Consider the following 22,335-nt stretch of genomic DNA (forward strand, 5'->3'; position numbering starts at 1 on the left):
CTTTAAGTAATGCAGGTATTAGTGGATTGGTGATGGATAATAACAAACAAATGTAAGTCACTAAATGACAGGTGCCGTAGCCTGGCTGATTTTTCAATCTTACATGTATTTGGAGTTCTATTTAATATTTGTAGTTTAATGAACAAAATAACAAAATACAAATACACATTAAAGGACCAGTGTGTATAATTTAGGGCCCTCTGGTGGTGAGTTTACAGATTGATACCGACTGAAAACTACTCCTTCACCTCTAAGCATGAGTGGCCACCACTGGTTTACTGGTTACTGAACATTTAAGTATATGTGTAGAGTAAATTTAAGTCACGTATTTTTCATGCAGAGAAAGCAGCTACCAAGAAGAGGAGGAAAGTCTTCTGCCAGATTACCCAGCACCTGCTGGAGAACCACGAGATGTGGAAGAAGGTGATCTCGGAGGAGGCCCAGAAACAGGGCCAGGGAACAGAATCTGTCCATTTAAACAATGTAGCTGAACCAATTCTGGCTATTCGCGAGGAGGAAGAGGAGTCCGGCAGCAGAGAGGAGCTGGTAGAAGGAGAGGATCCAGAGGAAGAAGTGGAGGAACCAGAGTGGTCCGTGTCTCTGAAGGAAGACTGTAAACCTCCAGAGGAACTAAAGGAGGCGGACCCACAGTGAAACTGCCCATGACATCAGTCAGGACAAGGACGTGAAGAAGTATTACTTTTTTTCTTACCCTATCAACTGACTCCTGTTTTTGCCAGCACATCACTTAGACACAACACTGTAGATGTTTGGGAAATGTGTGCCTATACAGAAAAAAAAAACAGGGTGGGAAAATCTGTGCTTTACACATTTTATCTGAATATGCGGTTTCACCAAACATTTAAAGGACCTTTCCATATTGCAATACGGGATTGTTCATGTACTTTGGGATACAGACTCTTTTGCTACTGTCAAGAGAAGAAGAAGACTGGTTGCACAGGCTTCGAGCCAGTGTGGTAACACAGGACTGCAGACGTTTGCTGCCAATTTATACATAATTATTTTCTGAATGCAGTTATATATAGACATCACAGTTACTTGTACTTGTGTTTTCAATTCTAGCGTTATTTTGTGGTCTCACCGGGGGCTGTAATATGTTTTATTTTGTATACAGTACATAGATTATAAAGGGAGTCAGAGACAAATGCGGACCATTGGCGTAATTTTCCTCCTTTCAACTTCTGCCAAAATGAATCAGTCACCGCTGGGCTTTAACATACACATTCAGACACATGCTCATATTATCTGTTTGTTGCCAAATTAAGTACCATTATGTGGAGTCACATTATCTTAACACAGAGATTTTAGGCTCGTCACTCTTTGTATGTCCGTATGTGTGCGCCTTGTTTGCTTGAAAGGATTCTTTCACATGCACTCCCCAATTCCCCTGCAGAGGATACAGATGAATTCATCTAATTACTGAATATCTGCACAGTGAATAAAGGTAAACATGCCGTAACCTCCACTGACGGGCGGCAGTTTGAAATAAACATGTGCTAAGTACAAGGCCATTAAGAGACCTGACACAAAGCATACACCAACACAACCAAAACGTGAGGGGAATGTCAATAAAGCTGGAAATCATTCATTCCAAACATTACAAAGTTATTTTAAAAGGGCCACATGCAGACTAACCACTTCATTTTTCTTTCCTATTAATTTGTGACTGTGTTTAGACTCAGTGTGCTGTATTACGCTCCATACTCACTGATCCTATTTATATGAAAACCTCCAAATGATGCTGATCTCCAATCCTCAGGAAAAACCTTCAGCTGTTTAAATTCAGAGTTAAATTCATACGAATCGTCCGCCAGAAGAAAAATCATGAACGTTTAAAAACGCACAAGGGTACTAACAATTTTGAAGTCTCTGTCAGTCTCTGTGATCGTTGCATAGTGAATCTGTCTGATTCCTCTCCTGGCATCTCAGGGAGACATTCACTCTTAACAGCAGGCAGCAGTCCAGAGTGCATTAGTCGGACGTAGGTCATACAAACACAAATCACAACTGTTATGGTGATGATACATGACCAAATTATTCTGGACAATTTAGCGAGAAATTATTTTTTACGTACAAAAAGGAGTTTTGAATATACTGAAGGCTGATAAAAGCTATTTTGGCAAATTTCCAAAATCAGCCAGTTGTGCGTCAGGTGACCCGTCTACAGCGCAAATATTCTCACAGCAGTGGAAACAAAAACAATACTCTGAAAAAAATAGTTTGCTGTCACTCAATTTCTTTTCTTCTTAAAATCCTATATGCTGCGGATTCTGTTAAACCTATTAATTAACCAACGTAACATTAATGGCGATTTGACTCTTCAAAGCATGAATTGATTCAGTCCTTATTCATTTACGTCCACATTGCTTCGATTTTTACCATTTTACCAATAACGGTGGAAAAAAACTGCATGTGTAGTAACGTTACAATCACTGTGACAATTTTTAAAAAAAGAGAAAGTTACTTTTTCAGTGATGGGTCAGGACTGAAGTCACAACAATAACTTTCACCTTAAATAAAGCCATAATTACACATGGAGGTTCACACAGTAAGATGCCAAAATGCCAACTTTCCTTTAATAGCTCTACACTTTAGTGCTCCACACTGATTTTGTGGCTCAAGACTCCTTTGCGAGGACACTGAGGCCATATGTAACAAATAATCCACTGCAAGATTAGCAGTGTCTTCATTTTGATATGTAAATCTGAATCTCCTATGGGCTGTGCTCTCATCCCCCATGATCACATTTATCTAAACTGGTCTTCAAAAAAAGCCAAACAAAACACACGCTTTGCTGGTTTTGGCTGAAATCACATCTAAAGATCCAGACATGTAGAACATTGTGTCCCTCTATCCGCTCCTCCACTAACACACTTTGTCGCCACACAATGTTCTTGGCCGTAGCGAACTGCTCATCCAAAATAGCTGCCCTGTCTCTGCCACAGTGTCTGTCGCCGACACACACACACGCACACATACACACAAGCTCGGTAATTGGCTGACCTACGCAGTCCCTATGTCAGACTAGAATTGTTCGAGGTCAATGAATCAGAACAAATGACCGTTGTGTAGCTTCGCCTCCTGTATCTTATACACTTCCCGCTTCATGCCAAATGAGCTGTAGCCACAATACCAGAAATAACTGACACATTTAATTTAAATTATGAATAACCTGGTTAGCTGAGATGAAAGCTCATCTAATCATCTAATTGGAAAACTAATGTGCTTTCTTTCATTTCTATTATGTAACTTCCATACAGTTACATAATTGCGGCGCCTTCAAAAACTCCTGCTTTGTGAATGTACATAAAGTTCAGTATACAGTATATGTGCACGGGCAAGAGAGTGCGCGTTTGTCTCTGTGTGTATTTAAAATCTTCCACCGGCCCCTCTAATGTGACTCTGTCCTGTATTTAGTTATCTCGTACTGTTGCTCGTCGCTTTCCTTCACATTGGTGATGTAATGGAGGGGAAAGTGATGCAGAGAGTAGTTCTCCATTTCTTCACAGATGAAATCATCATTCACAGACGGTCCTATAGCATATTTCTCCTTGCGCTTCCTCTTTGATCTGAGTGCTGCTCGCGGAGCATTCGGCGCATCTCTCATCTTTAAAGGCAAATGGATTCTGTCCACTGCGTTAATTTGGCGATCTAATGTTTTATTTTTAGAGTGGATGACCAACGCGTTATAGCCCACAGTCACGTCTGTCTCAAATCAGTAATAGCATTTGAGCTGATTTCATTTCTTTCCTCTTTTCTTTTTATCTCGTTTTATTTGACGCTTATTCACACATGTAGAATAACTGTAACCATGGGAACCAAACAAGCTTTACAATTGTGTAAACTAAATGAGTATTTTTATATAGTTGACACATGATTAAATAATTAATTGCTTTCTTCTCACTAGTACCTTGCACTTACCACATGTACTAAGGAAGAATATGTCCAAATACACAGTATTTGTGAAAGTAAAATAATTAATTTCCTTGCAGGTCGATGCTCCATTTTGTACAATATACATAACTATATGCTGTACAGTAAAGAAATTTTAAAACTACAAAAACTCTTTTAGATATACATTATTTATTTTTACCATTTTGTAATTTAGACACTATACTGTAGCTCCAATATTGCCAGACCTACTGGAAGTGCCTATATTGGTATTATGTATCATACAGTGAATATATTTGATGATCATTAGACGTTGTCACAAACTGAACCATGTGGATGTTGTAATGTGAATACATTGAATTATAAGATTACAGTTTCTGTGGTATCATTGTGTCCGTGTTTATTTGTCATCTTCTGAATGAATTAGATAGATAGATAGATAGATAGATAGATAGATAGATAGATAGATAGATAGATAGATAGATAGATAGATAGATAGATAGATAGATAGATAGATAGATAGATAGATCACACCGTAACACACTTTATATACTGCATATGTACACAGACTAGTGACACATTTAATCAGAAACCAACTGCCTCAAATCAATGTCTGTCCACCTCGACTAGATGGACGTTACTGGAGGGCGTTGTGTGGCATATTGTGCCACAGAGTTTGATTGGATTGTAATTGTTAAATTGCAGCTACCCGCACTCGTGTTACTCCATTCAGGTTTGTCCTGTTAAATATTTAATATTAGTGTAGGCTTAATAATGGAGCAATCATCTTTCTTGCAGCCAAACAATAACGACAACCTGTTTGGCCCCTCTTATTACACACAATTATAGCAACAAATACTGAACGCCTAAAGGGAGACGGTATACAAAGCTATGGCTACTGAATAATGGATTGTTGTAACTCTGTATTCCTGTGGATTTAAAGGTATCAAGTTTTCATTTGATTTTTGTATCAGCGTACAGTAGGTATCTTGGTATTAAATTAGCAGCGTTGCCAGAAACCTTCATTCCTTTCCCGTAATTTTATCCATGGATGTTTGATTTCCCAAAACTACTACTACTATTTATCTATGATCTGTGATACAATTTCATGCACGGATCACAGTATACAATAAATAACTGCTAAAGTTACAGCTGTGTTTGTAGCTCCATATTTTTATGACTTTGGCTGAGAAGATGCAGTCCAGCGCCGTGGATTCTACGTGGAACCAAGAGCAACAGTGTGTTTGCAGACTGCAGACACCATTTCTGTAAATTAAAAAAAAAGAAGCACACTCTTATCTGAGTGCAGACATGATAGAACAAATCAGAAGCAAAAAATACTATTCCAGCCCCTTAGCTAGCTCTTGGCTTTGGGTCATTAACAGATTTTGTCAATGAAGCTACAGAGGGAGATGCAGGCATGCTCAGAAGACGGCCTGCTGTACATAGACCAGCTGTCCCCATGGCAACAGAGAAACTTGAGAAATTAGGTCTGACCACCTGGTGTGCCGGTCGACTCAATGGGGGGAATTATGACCTTATCTAACAAATGCGTTTCCTCTGGGGGGGACGAGCGTTAACAATGCATTCGATTCATCCTGTTTATTTTGTCCTTCACGTCGATCAAAATGGCTTTGAAGTAAGTTTAGGGCAAACATACTCTGAAGTCAGTACAACAATCCATTCATAGCAGTTTTGAGAGCCAGCCTTTCATTTATCAGTTTCTCTCCCAGACTTCCTCAGTTCAAGACAAGTTCAGCAAATTGCTTTTTTCGGGCAAAGAGCTGAGTTCAGTTTTCAAGACTGATTGAGTCGTTACTATTTGTGAGTCTATTCTGGCTCCTTAGTGTTTTCTTTTAATGAAGCAGGCTGAAGTCAGATGACTTTGCCTCAGACAAACTTTTGACTGAGTTGAGGGTAATAATAAATGGGATAAATTTTCCACTGCAGGCAAAGTTTGTTAAGGAGCAAATCCAGGTTGTTCATGAGACAGGCATGGACAAGCAGGAGATGATCAATGGAAATGTTAATTTCACAGAGAGGTAGTAGTTATACAAAAATGTTGTCCATGATAATATTTTCCTATTTGTATTCATGATTTAAAAACTGCAATGAAACTATAAAAGAATCAGAATCTATAATTGCGTTTGCAGGATATGTTTTTCCATTGTTGTTTGTTTGTTTCCTGAGTCAAAGCTGTAAACAGTGCATCACACGATCACAACGTGGAAAGCTTGGCTGCAGCTCTGCTGGTACACACGGCGCAGCGACGTGTCTAATCGGAGCCGTGGCTCCACCGACGCGCTTCGTGGAGACATGTGCATTGACGTCCCACCGCTCGCGGTTCGCAGCGCGGCGCCTATGCTATGACAACTAGTTCTCTCTCTGCAGCACATCATGCGTGTTGCACCGTGAGCGCGGCGCCCAGTGTCCTCCGTGTCGTCTCAGGCGAGACACCGCCGTCCCCCCACTTCTGCATGCAGAGCGCGAGCAGGTGACTTAATGAGGAGAGGGTCCTTTTCACCGGCGGACGACAGGATTTCTTTATGTTAAATAAGAAGTTGGGGTCGCCGTGAAAAGGAGGGCTTGGATCTCCGAGTCGGGTAAGTGTCATTGTTATTTGAGTGAGTCCTTTCTTGGTGTTCTTCAGTGTCATTTAGTGAATTAGCAGTGAATTAACAGCGCGGGGTAAAACGCCACGGTGTCCGTGAAGAACCGAGTGCTGGTGCAGTGCACACGACTGTACGTGGAAAGATCAGGGTCATCTGCAGAATCTGTGAAAGCTTGGTAAATATGCATGGATGAATTAACATGAGCGCATGTGCCACAGACGGTAATTCAGCACAGGTCACGTGATTGTTAAATAAGACCGTTTAGGATACTCTTTGAAGTTTAATTGTGTTTTAAACGTAGTTTGGTCCAAATTCATTGTTGACGGTGGTCATTAAGTTTTTACCCAAACAATACTGCTGATTTGTCTTCTTTCAAAGTGAACACCGTGTTCTTCCTTCCCTGTTCTCCACAATCATATCAGTAATATCCTTTTATTATGGCAGATTACAGCTTGAACAGTGTGCCAACATCCACCAGGCCTGTTATCCATCAGGAGACATGGAGCTGAAGTCACTTTGACATTTAATTTGTGAAGTGCTTCACTCACCCTTCCTGGTTGCACTTGAATGTGCAGTCCTGTCTCAGCCACAGCAGTGACTTAGAGAGCGGACGTGCGTGATTGTGCAAAAGAACCATTTCCCATTGAGATCCTCTCCTGGAGCCAACACACAGCTTCCGAACAAACTGAAGGATTTAGATTTGTCTCGTCACAGCCTGATTAGACAATTGTTAACAGTTCTCTTTTAATTACAAGGTAGGTACTTCTTCTACTGTACGTGCAGCCATAGATTTTTAGTTCAAGAAATTCACTGCTACACGTATGGAGGTTAGTCTTGCTGTGTCAGAGTGTTGTTCTGATTAAGGTCTATTCGTGTTACATGAGCATGAGGGCGTTTATATCCTCAGCTACACGCTGCTGCTCTTTCTTCCCAGAGTTCAAAGCCAAGCTGTGGTTTGGTGCATAGAGGGGAGATCTATAAGGAGTTGTTATGTCACTGAATGAGCAGCCTGCTCTTTCTGAGTCTTTATATAAGGCATGCATCAGTCGACTTTTGGTCATTTTTTCACATTTTTAAAATCCAAACTCTTTATTCTCCCTGAGACCCCAGTCATAGACAAAGCCATTAGTTCTTCCTCTTCTTTTTTTCTTGGAGCACATTTTGCTAACTTCTCTGTCAGTGTGTTCACATACATATTATTACAACACTGTATTCCGTATTTGACACAGGATGTAACGATGGCAGGTAAAGGTGGAGAAGGCTCAGCTCCAGACTAGCTAGTCAGCAGACAACATGAAGAGCTTTCTAACTTCTTTATTACCTGCTGGTCTGAACGTCCACCACACAAAGCCTGGCGTCCAGCCCCGCTGTGTCTGCCGTCATACATGAGCCAACCTACACCACTCGAATCAGAGAGAAAAGAAAAAGGCTACACACAGAGAGTGTGGTGAACTCTAACCTCTGATACGTCACAAAACAAACATAATTTTTTCCCCCCGAAATTTGGGAACATTCTTTGGACAATAATGGAAAGCAAGTGGGATATACAGTCAGCTCGATGTGCCATATGTACAGACCAGCCAGCCAGCAGTATGTGAAGACTGAGTGGAGACACTGTGAAAGGTAGAACTGAAAAAATGTTTGCAGCTATTCACTTCTATTGTTCTTGTAACCGCCACCAGTCATAGAAGGCGTCCACCATCATTATACATATGAAGTGTACATGTTAATATTCTCACAGACAGGTAAAAGAACATTTTATAAAATGACACCTCTTGTGGTGTCCTGTTTTTTGTTGAGACATGAAGTGGAAACTCTTTGTGCCATCATCTGGTTGTTGATGAGAATGACACACGGTTTTCCTTCAGTGTCCATCTGTGTTTCTACATAATAATTCAGCCATACAGTATGAACTGTCAACATTTAATTTTAGTTTTCTAGCAAGGCGGCTAATCTCCAATCTGACCTTTTCTCTTTCAGATTGATTCGCTTGTGTCTATTGAGTGTCTTTCACGCCACTTTCTTCTGATTCGTCAAGATCAGTTGTAATCAGTTTCCTCTCCAGTATGAAAAATCAGATTGACTGTATTTACTGAGGTACCCATTAAATTGTTAAGACAGCTTAGGGCTTGCTTGTATTTCCCAATCGTTTCTTAAGTGTGCTGTGTGCCGCTGTCTGGACATAGCTGACCTATATGTTAAATGGGGTGTGAATCCAGCTGGTGGTTATGAATTATATACGGCCATCCATTTAACCTCCAGTAGCAGCGCTGCACATTCTTTGCATCATGGAGCTGTCATCTACCATGATGTCACCAGTGTTTAAGAAGCCATGTGTTTTGTCTGTTTTTTTTTGTTTGCTTGCATAAGGTAAAAAGTTAATTCATATAGTATGAATAGACCGATGGTTTATATTTTCTCAGAAGCATTTTAGGCCTGAAACCAGTTTCAAATAGACTTTGACCATAGTGTGGACTTAAGCAATGGTCAGACTTCTTATCTTAAATGATTATTCCATTTTTTTTCCCCAGACATCTTTCCTATTAATGTGGCTAACTTTCCACTCTCCACCTCCGTTGGTGAGATTTAGGGAAATGACTAGTTGTGCAAACAGCATATATCGGTGCAGCTGCCGTGAGCTCAGACAGACAAACAGAAATGGCCGCCTAGAATAACAATTTGCCAACTGCACCAGGGATCAAATATATTACCAATCTGAAGACTGAACATCGAGGCGAACGGTCGCACGGTCATTTGGGGGAGTAGTTTCTTGTAGTGTTTAGCCCAAAACGTTTTATAGTGACGTGAGAGAAACAGTTAGCTTGTTTCACAAATTCACCTCCTCAGTGATGAGGATGTAGTGGTTTAAGCTTCTTATCTTCCAGCAGTTGTTTTGTTTTATAAGGAGAGCAGACTAATGGACGTTGAGAGAAACAGGCTAAACATTTATCCCTATCTAGACTACGATACGGGCTGATCTTTCACTCTGAACACCCCCAAACAGGTGTGGGTGAGAACAGCCGCAGCAAATCCTCTAAAGAGAAACCCGCGGCCCAGGTAACGTACAGCGGGAGGCAGCCATGAAGAAAATAGACAACGCAGCCACGGGCAGCTGGACTCTAGGCAACAATCCTGCCTCCTCCGCGGTGAAGAACTCCTGTCAACCCAATCTGAAGGTAATGCACTTTGTTGTTGAAAAAATAGCTGCTCCCTTACATTTCCTTCGACCTTTATTCAGATCGGACCAGACAGAATGATGTGAGGCTGATATAGACTTAAAAAAGAAAGATCTTCTTTGTAGAATTTCGTGGCATCCAGCAGTGAGACTGAAAATACCTCCCTCTCTAAGCGTGTAGGAGAACCTCTGTTGGAAGACACTTCAATGCAGTAACAGAAAAGCCTTATTTAGAGTCAAGCTTTTGGCCTGCATGTCCCTTCAGGGCTACTGTAGAAACAGGGAAACATGCCTTTCGACAAAAACACAATAACTGATTATTATAATTGTGCCATTTCTGCTAATGGAGTCTATAACACACACACAGACACACACAGACACACACACACACACACACACACCATGTAAAGACATTTAATAAGTACCAACATTTCATTGATTGTGAATATCAAACTAGGTCCTTCATTTCCACAATCCTTCATTGAGCCCCACGGACAGTCACACATACCAGAGAAGGTCATAAAAGCATTTACAAAGTGTTTCCCGCAGGAAGAGACAGAGGCCCTCACATTTCAAAGCCATCTGACTGGCCTGGAGGGAACTAACAGATAATTCTCTCCTGACTAGGAAGAGAATTATAACATTTATCTGAGTACACGTGTTGCTGAATGCTCTGTCTTGTGTGAGTGTCATGAACTGTATCTACAGCTGTGCTGTGATTTCTTCAGTCCCGTTACCTGAACTAAACGTTTTCTACATCTTCCACTGAAAGTTTTTAGTCCAGCACGTGGCATGTTGCTAGTGGGCCTCGTTAAGGACCTCGCAAGGTGTTGGGCGCAGCAGCTCTCAGCCCCCTTCAGCCTTCCTCTTAAGTCGCTGTGAAAAATTCTCCAGACAAAGTTTGTGCCTCAGTAAGAGAAGTCTGAACGGAGGGTTTGTCCCTTTTTAACTAGATTAACAAGCACATTGAACAATAATTAAAAAGCTGCTTAGTGAAATACTTGGGCAACTGCAAGCAACGCATAAGGAATCCTAGTCATGCTGCATTTTTGTCCATGTGTGTTTTCCTCTCGGTGTGTGCTAATCCCACAAAGAACCTCACAGAGTGGTTCTTTTGATACAACATTTGCTTGTTCATCTAGAGAAAGGGGTTTTGTCTGCTTGTAGGACACGCGTCAACGGTCCAGATTAGGCCTGTTACACATACATGAGTTGATGCTCGCATGATGGTAAAATTGGTTTCGGCCGGATGGAGCAGCAGTGCCAGATTTCGGTGGCACAACTTCTATTCGTTGGCATGAATCTGGATGTTTAGCCGCCTGGTGGATCACTCACGTTTTATTCTCAAAAAACGTGTTTGACTGTAACTGGAGCCGGTAACTGGAGCTATAGGTGTAATGACAACTAAAGAAAGGCATAAGCATTCAGGAATTCTCATTTCTATATATATACATATATAAAACATCATGACTATTCATGATAGTATTATAGACAGGTTTCATTATGCTTATTTTTGGATAACGTTGGAGTGCAGCGTTAGTGAGTTGAGTGTGATCGTAAAGAGACCATCAACAATTCACCAGAAAATTAAAATTAACAGGAATGGCTCGACTGTTTGTTCTGTAGAAGGGTTCCTGTTTTAAAAATGAATGAAAGGCATGTCCCCTTCAGCGATGTGTTAAGCTGAAAGCAGGATGTCTGATAATGTGGCACACAACTCAATTTTCTCATCCACCAGGCCGCCATGGTTCCCTGCGTAGCTGGTGCCTCATGCTGTTTGTTTACAGTTAAACCGAAATTAAACTGAGGTTCTTGTCATTGGACCAAAAGCTGAAAGAGGAAAAATGTCTGACCGCCTATAATTTGCCTTTGCACCAAAACCCAAAGACTATGCAAAAAAAAACCCCTGTGTTGTAATTGATCCTGATCTTAACCAAAGTATCATTTTATCATTTTGAGGATCATGACTAAAGTCAGAGCGTTTCTCTCCCAGACAGATACAGAAAGATTTATTCATGGTTTTATCTCCAGCCGAGTGGACTGTTGCAATGCTCTTCTTTCTGATGTATCCGAGAAGGCAATTTCTAAGTTACAGCTCGTGCAAAATGCAGCAGCACGTGTTCTGACAAGAACCAGGCACAGAGCACGCATCGCTCCGGTTTTAAAATCGCTACATTGTGTACCTGCCAGACAAGGAATACATTTTAAAATGATTTAATTGGCTTTTAAAACTCTAAATGGCCTTGCCCCGCCTTATCTGTCTGACACGCTCAAAATGTACATGCCTCCAAGATCCCTAAGATCCTCGGCCTCAGATCTCCTGATTGTTCCAAAGGTTTTAACCTAAAGGCATGGAGAGGCAGCCTTTGTTTATTATGGCCCTAAAACCTGTTGAAATTAAATCTTAAGAGACACCTTTTTACCATTGCTTTTGTTTGAAATGTGTTTTTATGTGCTTGGGTTTTTATTAGGCTTTTTATTAGTCACGCTTTTATTTTAGCCCACTCGCAATCGATCCCCAGAGAGAACACGGCCGATAAAACCAACTGTTTATAAGCTTACAATGTATTTTTATCACCAACCAGTTTACCTGATGCGTCTCTGGTTGTTGTATGTCTCCAGACTGTCTCTCCTCCTTTTAGAGGAGTCTGGCACTAGCATTATGCCTTTTCATCATATTCACATAAATGTTGTTCCTATACAGTGCATGAACTACAGAAAAAAAATGCCAGTGTTATATAATGTCTCTGATGTTCCATTTTACTGATTTCCTGAAATCTAATCTTCCCACAAATTTTTGACCAATCTCTCTCAAAACTTAGTATAGATTGATTTGTCACGATTGCCCTGTGAACACAAACCAAATCAAACACTGTATCATATGAGTCCAAGATCAGAAAGTTGTGAAAGCAACCTTAGACTTAACGGCAGTATTCAAATTAAATAAATCAAACTGGATCAGTGAAAAACTGGGTTACAGATTAGATCACCCAAGGTTCAAGTGTAAAAAAGCCAAAAGTGTCCAACATCCACAGTAGCACTGCTGCTGTAGATCTGGCGTCACTTCCAAAATCCGTTTATAAACCACTCTAAAAGGCTACTAATCCCCTTGCTCGGGTTCATTACCCACGGCGTTTATGGCCCTTTTTCATTTCACATTTCTCTGTTTGTTTTGCCTCCTGGTATCAGAGAGCTGCTATTGCTGGTGAATGCCCAGGCTACTATTTAATGTGTGCTTACACTGGAACCATGGTCCAAAAACATAACATAAATTATCTACTGTTCAGTTTGGAATCATGACAACCGATTACTCAGTTTACTTATTGAGCAAATGTGCCCCAGAAATCACTGGTGTTGAGTTCACTCGAAGATAAATATTTTCTCTTATGGCGTTTTATGATATTAAGTTGAACATAAGTTGGGTTTGGATGGCTGATCAGAAAAAATGAGCACGAGGCAAGCTTTAGAAGCTCGTGATTTGCCATTATTTTGTGATTTTTCTGTAGAGCATGGATGTCAAATTCATTTTAGTCCAGGGACCCAGTAATAGCACAATCACCTGTAAATAACCTAGAAATAAGGACAACTCCACATTCTTCGTTTAGTTTCAGGCTGAAGACGTAAATCACGTTAATAAAGTGTTAAGGAACTTTTCCGAAACGTTTTATGAACAAGATGAAATTTCTCAAAAAAAAAATCAATGCAATGTTGGCGCGTTGCTGCCCTCTGCTGTCTAGTCCTGGATGTTATGTGCGGAACTATTACTAGAAAAGCGACCTCTAATGGACAAAGAAGGAATAGGCGCCAATCTCTGAAAAAACTTAACGTCTTCTATGATATTTACACATTTTTCAGATTGATCCCATGGGCCTGGTTGGACTCTGATTGGATTTGATTGTTATGATAATGATCCTTAATTGCAACCCAGCATTCGGGTGCTCTGATCTACTGACCAGTTAGACAACAGAGATGATAATAAATACATGTGCTGAGATAACCGTAATGTACCAAATACTGTAAATAAATGCTCAAAGCCAATTGTTAATCTTATTTATCATGATCCTTTTTCTTCTAATTATGTTTAGAAGCTCATCATTGACTTGTATTAAACACGTTTTGGTCCGTTTGTGCAATGACAGGGTCTTATCTTTAAATGAGGTTATTTCTGTTTTATATTTCAGTTGAACATTATGTGTCCTTGTCGTAGGTGTGTGCATCTCTTCCATGCTTGGACTATTTTTATCCCCAGGAGTGCAGACTGTGGTTACCTCTCACCTGTTTCCAATTATGGTTGCTCTATCAGCTCATAGTTCAGTGGATGTGTCTGTGCCGTGGAGGGATTGGCTTTTCTAATCCTCCCTTTGTTCCTGACTGACAGTGTCCACGGGTAGGTGGCTAAGCAGAAGGAGAAGGGAGCTCCAAGCACATATCCAGCTTTTAAAAAGCTCTTCGCTGCAGATCCATGTCATTCACACATACATATGCCCACGTGGACACACTCCTGCTTCTTCTCTAATTCTCTAATCTCTAATTGGTGACCAAATAAATCTTTCATCACTGTTTTGTTTTAGAAATGCATTTTTACTATTTAGTCCCACCTTTGGAAATATAGCTGTTCAGATCAATGAGCTGGAGTTCTGTGTCATAAAAATGAAGGATGACTACTACTACTACCAAAACAAAAACTTCTTTTGAAATTCAAATGAGAGAGGAGAAGCCCTCCAGAGCCAGTTTTTTATTTTTGACGCTTTTAATTTGCTTTTGTATCTCCATAGATGTTCCTCGTATCCTTGTCCTTTGCCTACTTTGCCAAGGCGTTAACTGGCAGCTACATGAAAAGCACAATCACACAACTGGAGAGGCGATTTGACATCCCCAGCTACCTGATCGGCATCATAGACGGGAGCTTTGAAGTAGGTGAGTTTGTCCGTCCCTTTTTTGTCTGCGTGACTCTCTGTTTGCCGTCTATATTTGTGTGTTTGTATCTACTGAAGCAAGTAGGCAGAGAACATGTCTGCGGCGCGTCAACTGGCTTGATTCCTTATTGTATATACATCCCCTTTGATTTTTTAACAGTCCCCGGTTGCATACCTAATCGCCTCTTAATGAGAGAAGAAACCTTTGAAGTCACAGTGTGTATGAACAGAGGGATTTTATAATGGCAGGGTAAATATTCACACCGACTTTGATCAAGAGTGCTCTCTAATAGGGCCGGAAGACATTTGTCCCTTTCGTGTTACATAAACCCAGAGAGCAGTTATATGCAGACATATTAACTAATACTGAATGTGGACTACTCGTGCCATTTAAATGAGTGTGACAATCGGTTTAAAAATCCATGTGGAAGGAAGCCTTTAATGAAGACTGCAGCAGAGGTGTTCTGTGTTCTCACGTTCCACGCCTTTGACTCCTCTCCATCGTCTTTTATGATCGTCTCCTCACTGCAGGGAATTTGCTGGTGATTGCCTTTGTGAGTTATTTTGGCGCCAAGCTCCACCGACCCAAGATCATAGCGATCGGGTGCATCCTGATGTCTTTTGGGACTTTCTTGATCGCCATGCCTCATTTCATCATTGGCCGGTAGGCGCTGGGCACTTTCTGAAAGCGTTGGTAGCACTGTAATCTTAATCATGATGCACGTTGAAAACTGAACGCACTGTAGTTTGTGATGTATTTCTGCTTCACAATGTGAAGAATGTCTAACAATACTTGGTGCTCTCTCCCTTCCCTTGTTTAACAGTCACATTGGTATTTTATACGCAGCTATAAGATCGAAACATCAATTAGATCTTCGGCGAATTCAACCAATAACCTCTCTCCATGTCCAGCAAGCTCACCTGAGTCCTCCAGGGCAGGTGACAGACCCTCGATACTGCCCTCTAGAGGTAAAAAAAAAGGAACAGAGAGTAGAAATGGGTTCTGTTTTTGGAACGGGCCAAATACTGACTTTACTTTTCTTTCTTTGCTTTAAACTGCAGGCTGTGAGCGAGAGTCCAGCGTCTCCATGTGGATCTATGTGTTACTAGGAAACATCCTGCGTGGGATTGGAGAGACTCCAGTGCAGCCGTTGGGGATCTCCTACATCGATGACTACGCGCAGTCTGAGAATGCTGCTCTCTATATCGGTAATACACCTTGCTCACTGTTAGTCTCTGTGGCCGGTCACTTCATTTTCAATGGAGTTAATTTAATAAGTGGTTTTATTTGAAGTCCTGTATCAGAATGAGAAATGCTGTACAGAACTAATTTACTTTATGCTATTTATTTGGTAACTATTACATATTTCAAAGCAATGTCTGTTTTAGAGCTTAGAGCACTCGGCTAATGGTTTTCATCAGGGTCATCAAGACACACACTGCAGAGGACATTTCAAATAATGTATGAGGTTAAAAAAAAGTTTAATTTTAAATGGAAATGACCAATAACGTATATGCACATATACCCTGTGTTCGGCGGTCGTTCACTCCCTCCCTAACCCCTGCTCTATATGTAGGGCTGTACTATATAGTGAGCTCAGTCCCAACAGCTTTCAGACACTATACGTGTGCGTTGTTTGACGCTTAGTTAATGACATCGCTGCTGTCGCATCATTACATGTCAGACTGCTGCAGCTCCCCTTGTCATCATGTTATGATTTACGCATTGCTAAACCGTGATGATTTTGCAAACAAATATGTGTGATGTTCATGAAATAAAAAATAAAATTATGTTTAAAAAAAGGTTTCACATTTTCACAACAAAACTTCAAAATCAACCTCACTAATCATCACTCACTGAGTAGCCATGGCTGGTCGCTACTTTTCGCAATGCTCTATGGGAAATTTTTAAGTGCCCTATGTAGGGTGTGGAATTTGATCACTAAGGTTTCGGCCAGGCGGCACAGCGGCTCGGTGGTTAGCGCTGATACCTAGCGAGAAGGTCTGGGTTCGAGTCCAGCTCGGGCCTTTCTGGGTGGTACTCCTTCCACTTCCTCCCACCTCCAAAAACATGCTCATTAGGCTAATTGGTGACTCTAAATTGACCCTAGGTGTGCGTGCGAATGGTTGTCTCTGTGTTAGCCCTGCGATAGGCATGTGTACCACATGGCCATACACATGCGATACCTCCAAAGGGATCATAGTCATGTGGCACCAGGCCAACCAATCGCACACATCCACATACATATCCACCAGAGTACAATTTACATCAGTGCAATGTTGACAGTCTGAATCAAAGTTTGCAAAGGAGCATGTACCACCCAGATTTGTAGATGTGTTAGATATTATTAGGTGTTGAATGTAGCTAAATAAATATATCCTTCCTTGCTGTGTATCTCAGGTTGTGTTCAGACCATCTCGATCATCGGCCCTGTCTTTGGGTTCCTGCTGGGGTCACTGTGTGCTAAGATCTACGTTGACTTTGGCTATGTGGATATGGGTGAGTAAACTGTTGACTGACCTAAATAAAATATCTAGTACTCAGTGGTTTGTTCTGTAGAATTGCAGTCCCTGTCAGAAACTGATTAGCATGCATGACTTTGTCACACCTGTCAAGTGAAATTAAGAGAGTAAATCCCGGGATACAGTGGGAAGCAAACTATTAGTAGCTGATGTCAACAGTTTTCTTTAGCAATGCAATTTAATAGACGTTCTGCCTCCGCTTGCTGTACCTCTCCACAGAGACGGTCACCATCACCCCTGGTGACACGCGCTGGGTGGGGGCATGGTGGCTGGGCTACCTCATCGCTGGCGTCATCACTCTCATGGCCGCGGTTCCTTTCTGGTTTCTGCCCAAGTCGCTGCCAATGCCTGTGGATAAGCATGACTCCAGCTGCACGCCAGAGCAAACCAGGTTCATCAAAGATTCTCCAAGGCTGGAGCACAAATTCAGAGCGGAAGAGCCAGCTAATTTACACCTGATGGCCAACGGTATGAAACTCAAACAAGTTGTGCAGGAAAAAAAACATGACACTTTTACTGCCATCACTGTATTTTTACCCCAGTTTGTTTTGTGACTAATTCAGATTCTCACTAAACTAAACATTTCTATCACAACTATTTCATTTCTGGGGTAAACCGTGCCAATTTAAACACATATCCACATATAGGGTTACAATGCCAGTCATTTAACATAAATTGGAGTCAGGTTGGAAGTGCCAGTTACATGTCTCTTTCTCGCCTTCCTATTATTTCTCCTCTGTGTAAAATAATGACACCATAAGCTCAAATGTATTTACAGTACTCATTTAATCGTCCCCATGCAGAGTTTGTGCCCACGCTGAAGAGTCTCCTTGGAAATCCTGTGTACATCATCTACCTCTGCGTGACCATCATTCAGTTCAACTCTCTCATTGGTATGGTCACCTACAAACCCAAATACATAGAGCAACACTACGGCCAGTCAGCATCAAAAGCCAATTTTCTCATGGGTAAGCAGACTATTTTGATCATTTATACTGCCTGTCTTCTTGATTTTGTTCATTGTGTCTATGCAAATGAGATCTTTGCAGAGTTAAAAGCTTGTGTTTTATTGCTGAAAGGAACGTATTTAATAATGCTCAAGGATGTGAGCCGCACGGTCATTATGAGAGTTTCCTGAGCCAGCGTTTGATCCATTTTTTATACTTCATCTCCCAGTTCCCTCTTAAGTACATAACCGTTGCGGCTTGGAAATGACAGACGTTTTTTTTTTCACCACTGTCCCACGATATTGCGGGATGACAGGCGCTGCTTTAAAAGCGCACACATCAATGAGTCCAATTAAAAGGTCAACCGACCGACATAACCGGAGACAACAAGGCTCTTTTCGTCTCCGTAACTGAATGGGTGAAGAGGAGATATGCGCTGCATGTCCTCCCGGCCCCCAAAAGTCATTTTCAGCTTTCCACGACACGACTTCAATTCATGTTAAATGAAATATGAATGAGACTACTTTGAAATGAATGAGTGCTCTGGCTTTGATCCCTTTCGGAGGAGCGCCGACGCTGCCCGATGCCGCTTGTTTAAGTCGTTTCCTGATTGTCTCATACTCTGTCCCTTTAAGAATGACTTGTATTCTGCGGTTTGGCTAGGCATGATCAACATCCCGGCTGTGGCCCTTGGGATGTTTTCTGGAGGGGTTGTCATGAAGAAGTACAAGCTGGGTGTCATGGGAGCAGCTAAATTCGCCTTTGGGACCTCCCTGCTGGGCTACTTCCTGTCACTCTTTTTCTTAGCCATGGGCTGTGAAAACACCAAAGTGGCAGGCATCACAGTTTCATATACTGGGTATGTATTACTTCAGACAGAACTAGTTTTGGATTAATTAAAATTCTGCTATTTAAGATTACACCTGCACTTCCTTTATGTGATGTTGTCTTTATCTGTCTCTGTTTTAATTTTCCATGCACAGTAATGGCTGCGGTTTAGCATTGGATTTATATATTTATTTGAGAGCTCTCAATAATGCATGCGTTTTTCCACGGTGCCCCTTGCAGAGTGGAAGGCTCGTCGTACGAGGAGCGCTCTCTCTTCTCTGACTGTAATTCGGGCTGCTTGTGTTCAAGCAGAGAGTGGGATCCAGTGTGTGGAGAGAACGGGATCACCTACGTGTCCCCCTGCTTGGCTGGATGCATCTCCTCCTCCGGCTCTGGGAGGAACACGGTCAGCCACACGCTGCTGCCTTCATGACGCCTCAGTGCGACTGTGTAACAGACACTGCATGATGCTTAGGCTCCTGTGTTTCGTGTCTGCAGTGTAGTGAAGATCAGTGTGTGACATTTCAGTTGGATTTGCTTAAGTATTTACCCACAGGACACGTGTTTCTTGCTGTTCTGCAGCTCATCTATCATTGAACTCGTTATTTCCTTATCCGGCAGGTTTTTGACAATTGTCAGTGTGTAGCAGTGGCTGACAGTCGACCGGGAAACCTGACGGCCACTTTGGGTCCGTGTCCACGCGGTGACAGCTGTGACAAAGTCTTTCCTTACTTCCTGGCTCTGTCTGTCCTCAGTTCCTTCATCATTTCTCTTGGAGGAACACCCGGATTCATGCTGCTGGTTAGGTCAGTCAACAACGCCTTAGTGGGAAACACCAGAGTCACTGGCCTCATCAGTGCAAGCATTCTATTAACACAGTAACTATGAGAAGTGACTGATAAGTTTGGTGCTTAAGATATAAGGAGGTGAGTCATTCAAGTTATATTTCTGGTCATTTCTGCAAGTCAGCAGCACTGTCTGATAAAACGCTGGCCTCCATGCGGTCGTCCTCTACTTTTGTCTCAAGGGCTTATCCCTCAAGGTCTGTGGACATGGTGCCAACACCAGGGGAGGCTGCTCTTTCTTAGCACATGATGAAGAATAAGGTCACCGAATTCAAGTACGACTGATGCTGTGGGGGCCTGACTTCCAGAAACAAAAGATCCTCACGCTCCCCGACACGCTCCCTGAGTCCTTCTGCCTTAAGCCACAAACATATCTGAATCCCCCTATATGAATTAGATGTTTTTCTGCTTACCTAAATCAGTGGGATATGCATTTTTCTTTCATTCGTCATTCACTGACATTTAAATGTTTCCAGAGTGAAATGTGAGTTTAAGTTTAAGACCACATTCTTGTTTCTGCAGGTGCATTAAGCCTGAGCTAAAATCCCTGGCCCTTGGAATCCACATGATGGCCACTCGCACTCTGGGTGAGAACCACCTTTTACGTTCTGTGCATTACTTTGTATTTTGTTAGAAAACTGACATAAAAATGGAAATGTGAGCGGTCTGCACTTTTCCACCTTTGCGGTACTCAAAGCACTCAAACAAGCTTCTCAGGCAACCATTCACACACGCTCTTACACACCAATTGTGGAGGCTCAGAGTGCAAGGTTCAGTGTCTTGCACTAGAGGGCATTTCAGCACATGAAGGAGCAAGAGATTGATGATGAAGTGGACAACGTTTACCACTGAGTATTTAGGAACCTACAGTGTATATCTACCCCAGCTAATTCACTAATTTTATTCTGTACAACAGCTGGAATACCTGCCCCGATATATTTTGGAGCCATAATTGACACAACCTGCCTAAAATGGGGATACAAGACGTGTGGAGGAAGAGGAGCTTGCCGGATATATAACACCTCGGTTTACAGGTATTCATAAGTTTTATTCTGAGTCTTTGTGTTCAGTTTCATCCAGGATTAGCTGTCCTGTAAACTCTGTTAGTGACCCTAAAAGGCGCTAATGCCTGTTAACAAAAATGTCAGAAAGCTGAAAAGAAAGTGTTGCTGTTCTTGGATTTCTACCGTTGTTTGGCACCTTTAGAATGTCGCAAATCCTTTCAAAGCCTGCCTGCTTTGAAGTTGCTACCCTTTGAGTGCTATGTTTATTAGCAACAAATCTTTTTGACTGACAATTTTGTTTTTTGCGCTCTATCTGTTGTATGAGATCCAGTGCGAGTAGGGAATTAGTTGAACAATAACGGTGTTGTTCAAAGTTGCGTACAGATATTTTGTCTTGAGAAACAAAAGAAATGGCCCTCTCACCCTCATGGGGTGGTATCTGTGTCATCCTCCAGCTCAGGTCCTCTACCAGAGGCCTGGGATTTTGAGGGTCCTGTCCAGTATCTTAGCTGTTCCTAGGACTACGCTCTTCTGGACCATGCTCACCTTAACCTTCCACAAATGTTCCAGCTGCTCTTTTAACCCTTGGTACTTCTCAACCTTTTCGTGTTCCCCCTTTCTGATGTTGGCGTCAGCTGGTATTGCCACATCTATCACCACCACCTTCCTCTGCTCTTTGTCCACTATGTCTGGTTGGTTAGCCAGGAGCTGTTTGTCAGTTTGGAAGCTGAAGTCCCACCGAACCTTGGCCCTGTTGTTCTCAACCACCTTCTGTGGTGTGACCCATTAAAAGTTGGGTGCTTCTGTTCCATACTGGGTACAGATGTACTGTACACCATCCCGCCACTTGGTTCTGCATCTCCACGTATGCTGATCCTAGATGTTAGCATCTTACAGCCTGCTACTATGTGCTGGATTTTTTCAGCGGCATCTTTGCACAGTGTGCACCTTGGGTCTGATCTACTCTAGATAGCCTAGATCTAGATCTTGGTCTCTATAGCTCTTGTACTTAGGGCCTTGTGCTGCCATGGTTAGTGCCTCCATTAGTGTCCTCAATATCCAATTTGACTGTGGTACATGCCATGTAAGGGCTCGTCCCTCCATGTTGTCTGCTGCTCAGTTCATCATTTGGGGCCATTTTCTTGATGTATTCTTGGATTTTTGATGTTTCATCCTGAGAATATATATCTATATGTATATATATACTGTATGTAATCCACTGAAATAAAATAGAAGCTCTCAACCCTGCATTTGTGCTCTAACTGTGCTGCTTTCATTCATACAGAATTGTGTACCTGGGCCTAACACTGGGCTTGAGGACAGTCTCTTTCTTCCTTTGTATTTTGGGCTTCGCTCTACTCAAAGGACATATTAAGAGGGAGGAGAAAAATGCACTGACCAATGGGAACGCTGAGCTGGAGTCTCTGAGGAAGGAGGAGAGCAGCTCATTACACTGTGAGCAGTTCGCTTTGGACTGCAACGCCGACAGAGAGACTCACTTGTGAATGTCAGCACCTCCCCTCCTCATCTAACTCCGCTGGCGAAGCACCCCACACGCATTGAGGAACATTGT

General features: G+C 42.0%; 2 protein-coding genes across 7 annotated transcripts in view; both read left to right on the plus strand.

Annotated features, from left to right (window-relative positions):
* Positions 1-4,280, plus strand: part of LOC125014874 (cGMP-inhibited 3',5'-cyclic phosphodiesterase A-like) — a 69,588-nt gene extending 65,308 nt beyond the window's left edge. For all 4 annotated transcript variants that reach the window (XM_047596384.1, XM_047596382.1, XM_047596383.1 and 1 more), the window contains one exon: positions 341-4,280. In XM_047596384.1, coding sequence (XP_047452340.1) covers positions 341-654 — 314 coding nt within the window. In that variant the 3' untranslated portion in view covers positions 655-4,280. The remainder of the gene's footprint in view (positions 1-340) is intronic.
* Positions 4,281-6,224: 1,944 nt separating this feature from the next.
* LOC125015494 (solute carrier organic anion transporter family member 1C1-like) lies at positions 6,225-22,276 on the plus strand. Of its 3 annotated transcripts, none has more exons than XM_047597428.1 (15): positions 6,225-6,515; positions 9,529-9,700; positions 14,475-14,616; positions 15,147-15,279; positions 15,463-15,584; positions 15,678-15,824; positions 17,017-17,115; positions 17,358-17,606; positions 17,942-18,106; positions 18,749-18,944; positions 19,154-19,319; positions 19,535-19,719; positions 20,281-20,345; positions 20,675-20,792; positions 22,048-22,276. In XM_047597428.1, exons 2-15 carry the CDS (start codon positions 9,605-9,607, stop codon positions 22,265-22,267), a joined length of 2,103 nt encoding a protein of 700 aa, XP_047453384.1. In that variant the 5' UTR covers positions 6,225-6,515; positions 9,529-9,604; the 3' UTR covers positions 22,268-22,276. The 3 variants fall into 3 exon arrangements, with proteins under 3 accessions (XP_047453384.1, XP_047453385.1, XP_047453386.1); XM_047597429.1 differs by lacking the exon at positions 6,225-6,515 and adding an exon at positions 7,023-7,279; XM_047597430.1 differs by lacking the exons at positions 6,225-6,515; positions 9,529-9,700 and having other exon boundaries at positions 14,514-14,612.
* The last annotated feature ends 59 nt before the right edge of the window (positions 22,277-22,335 follow it).

Source organism: Mugil cephalus, chromosome 10 (genome assembly GCF_022458985.1).
Source record: "Mugil cephalus isolate CIBA_MC_2020 chromosome 10, CIBA_Mcephalus_1.1, whole genome shotgun sequence".
NCBI lineage: Eukaryota > Metazoa > Chordata > Actinopteri > Mugiliformes > Mugilidae > Mugil > Mugil cephalus.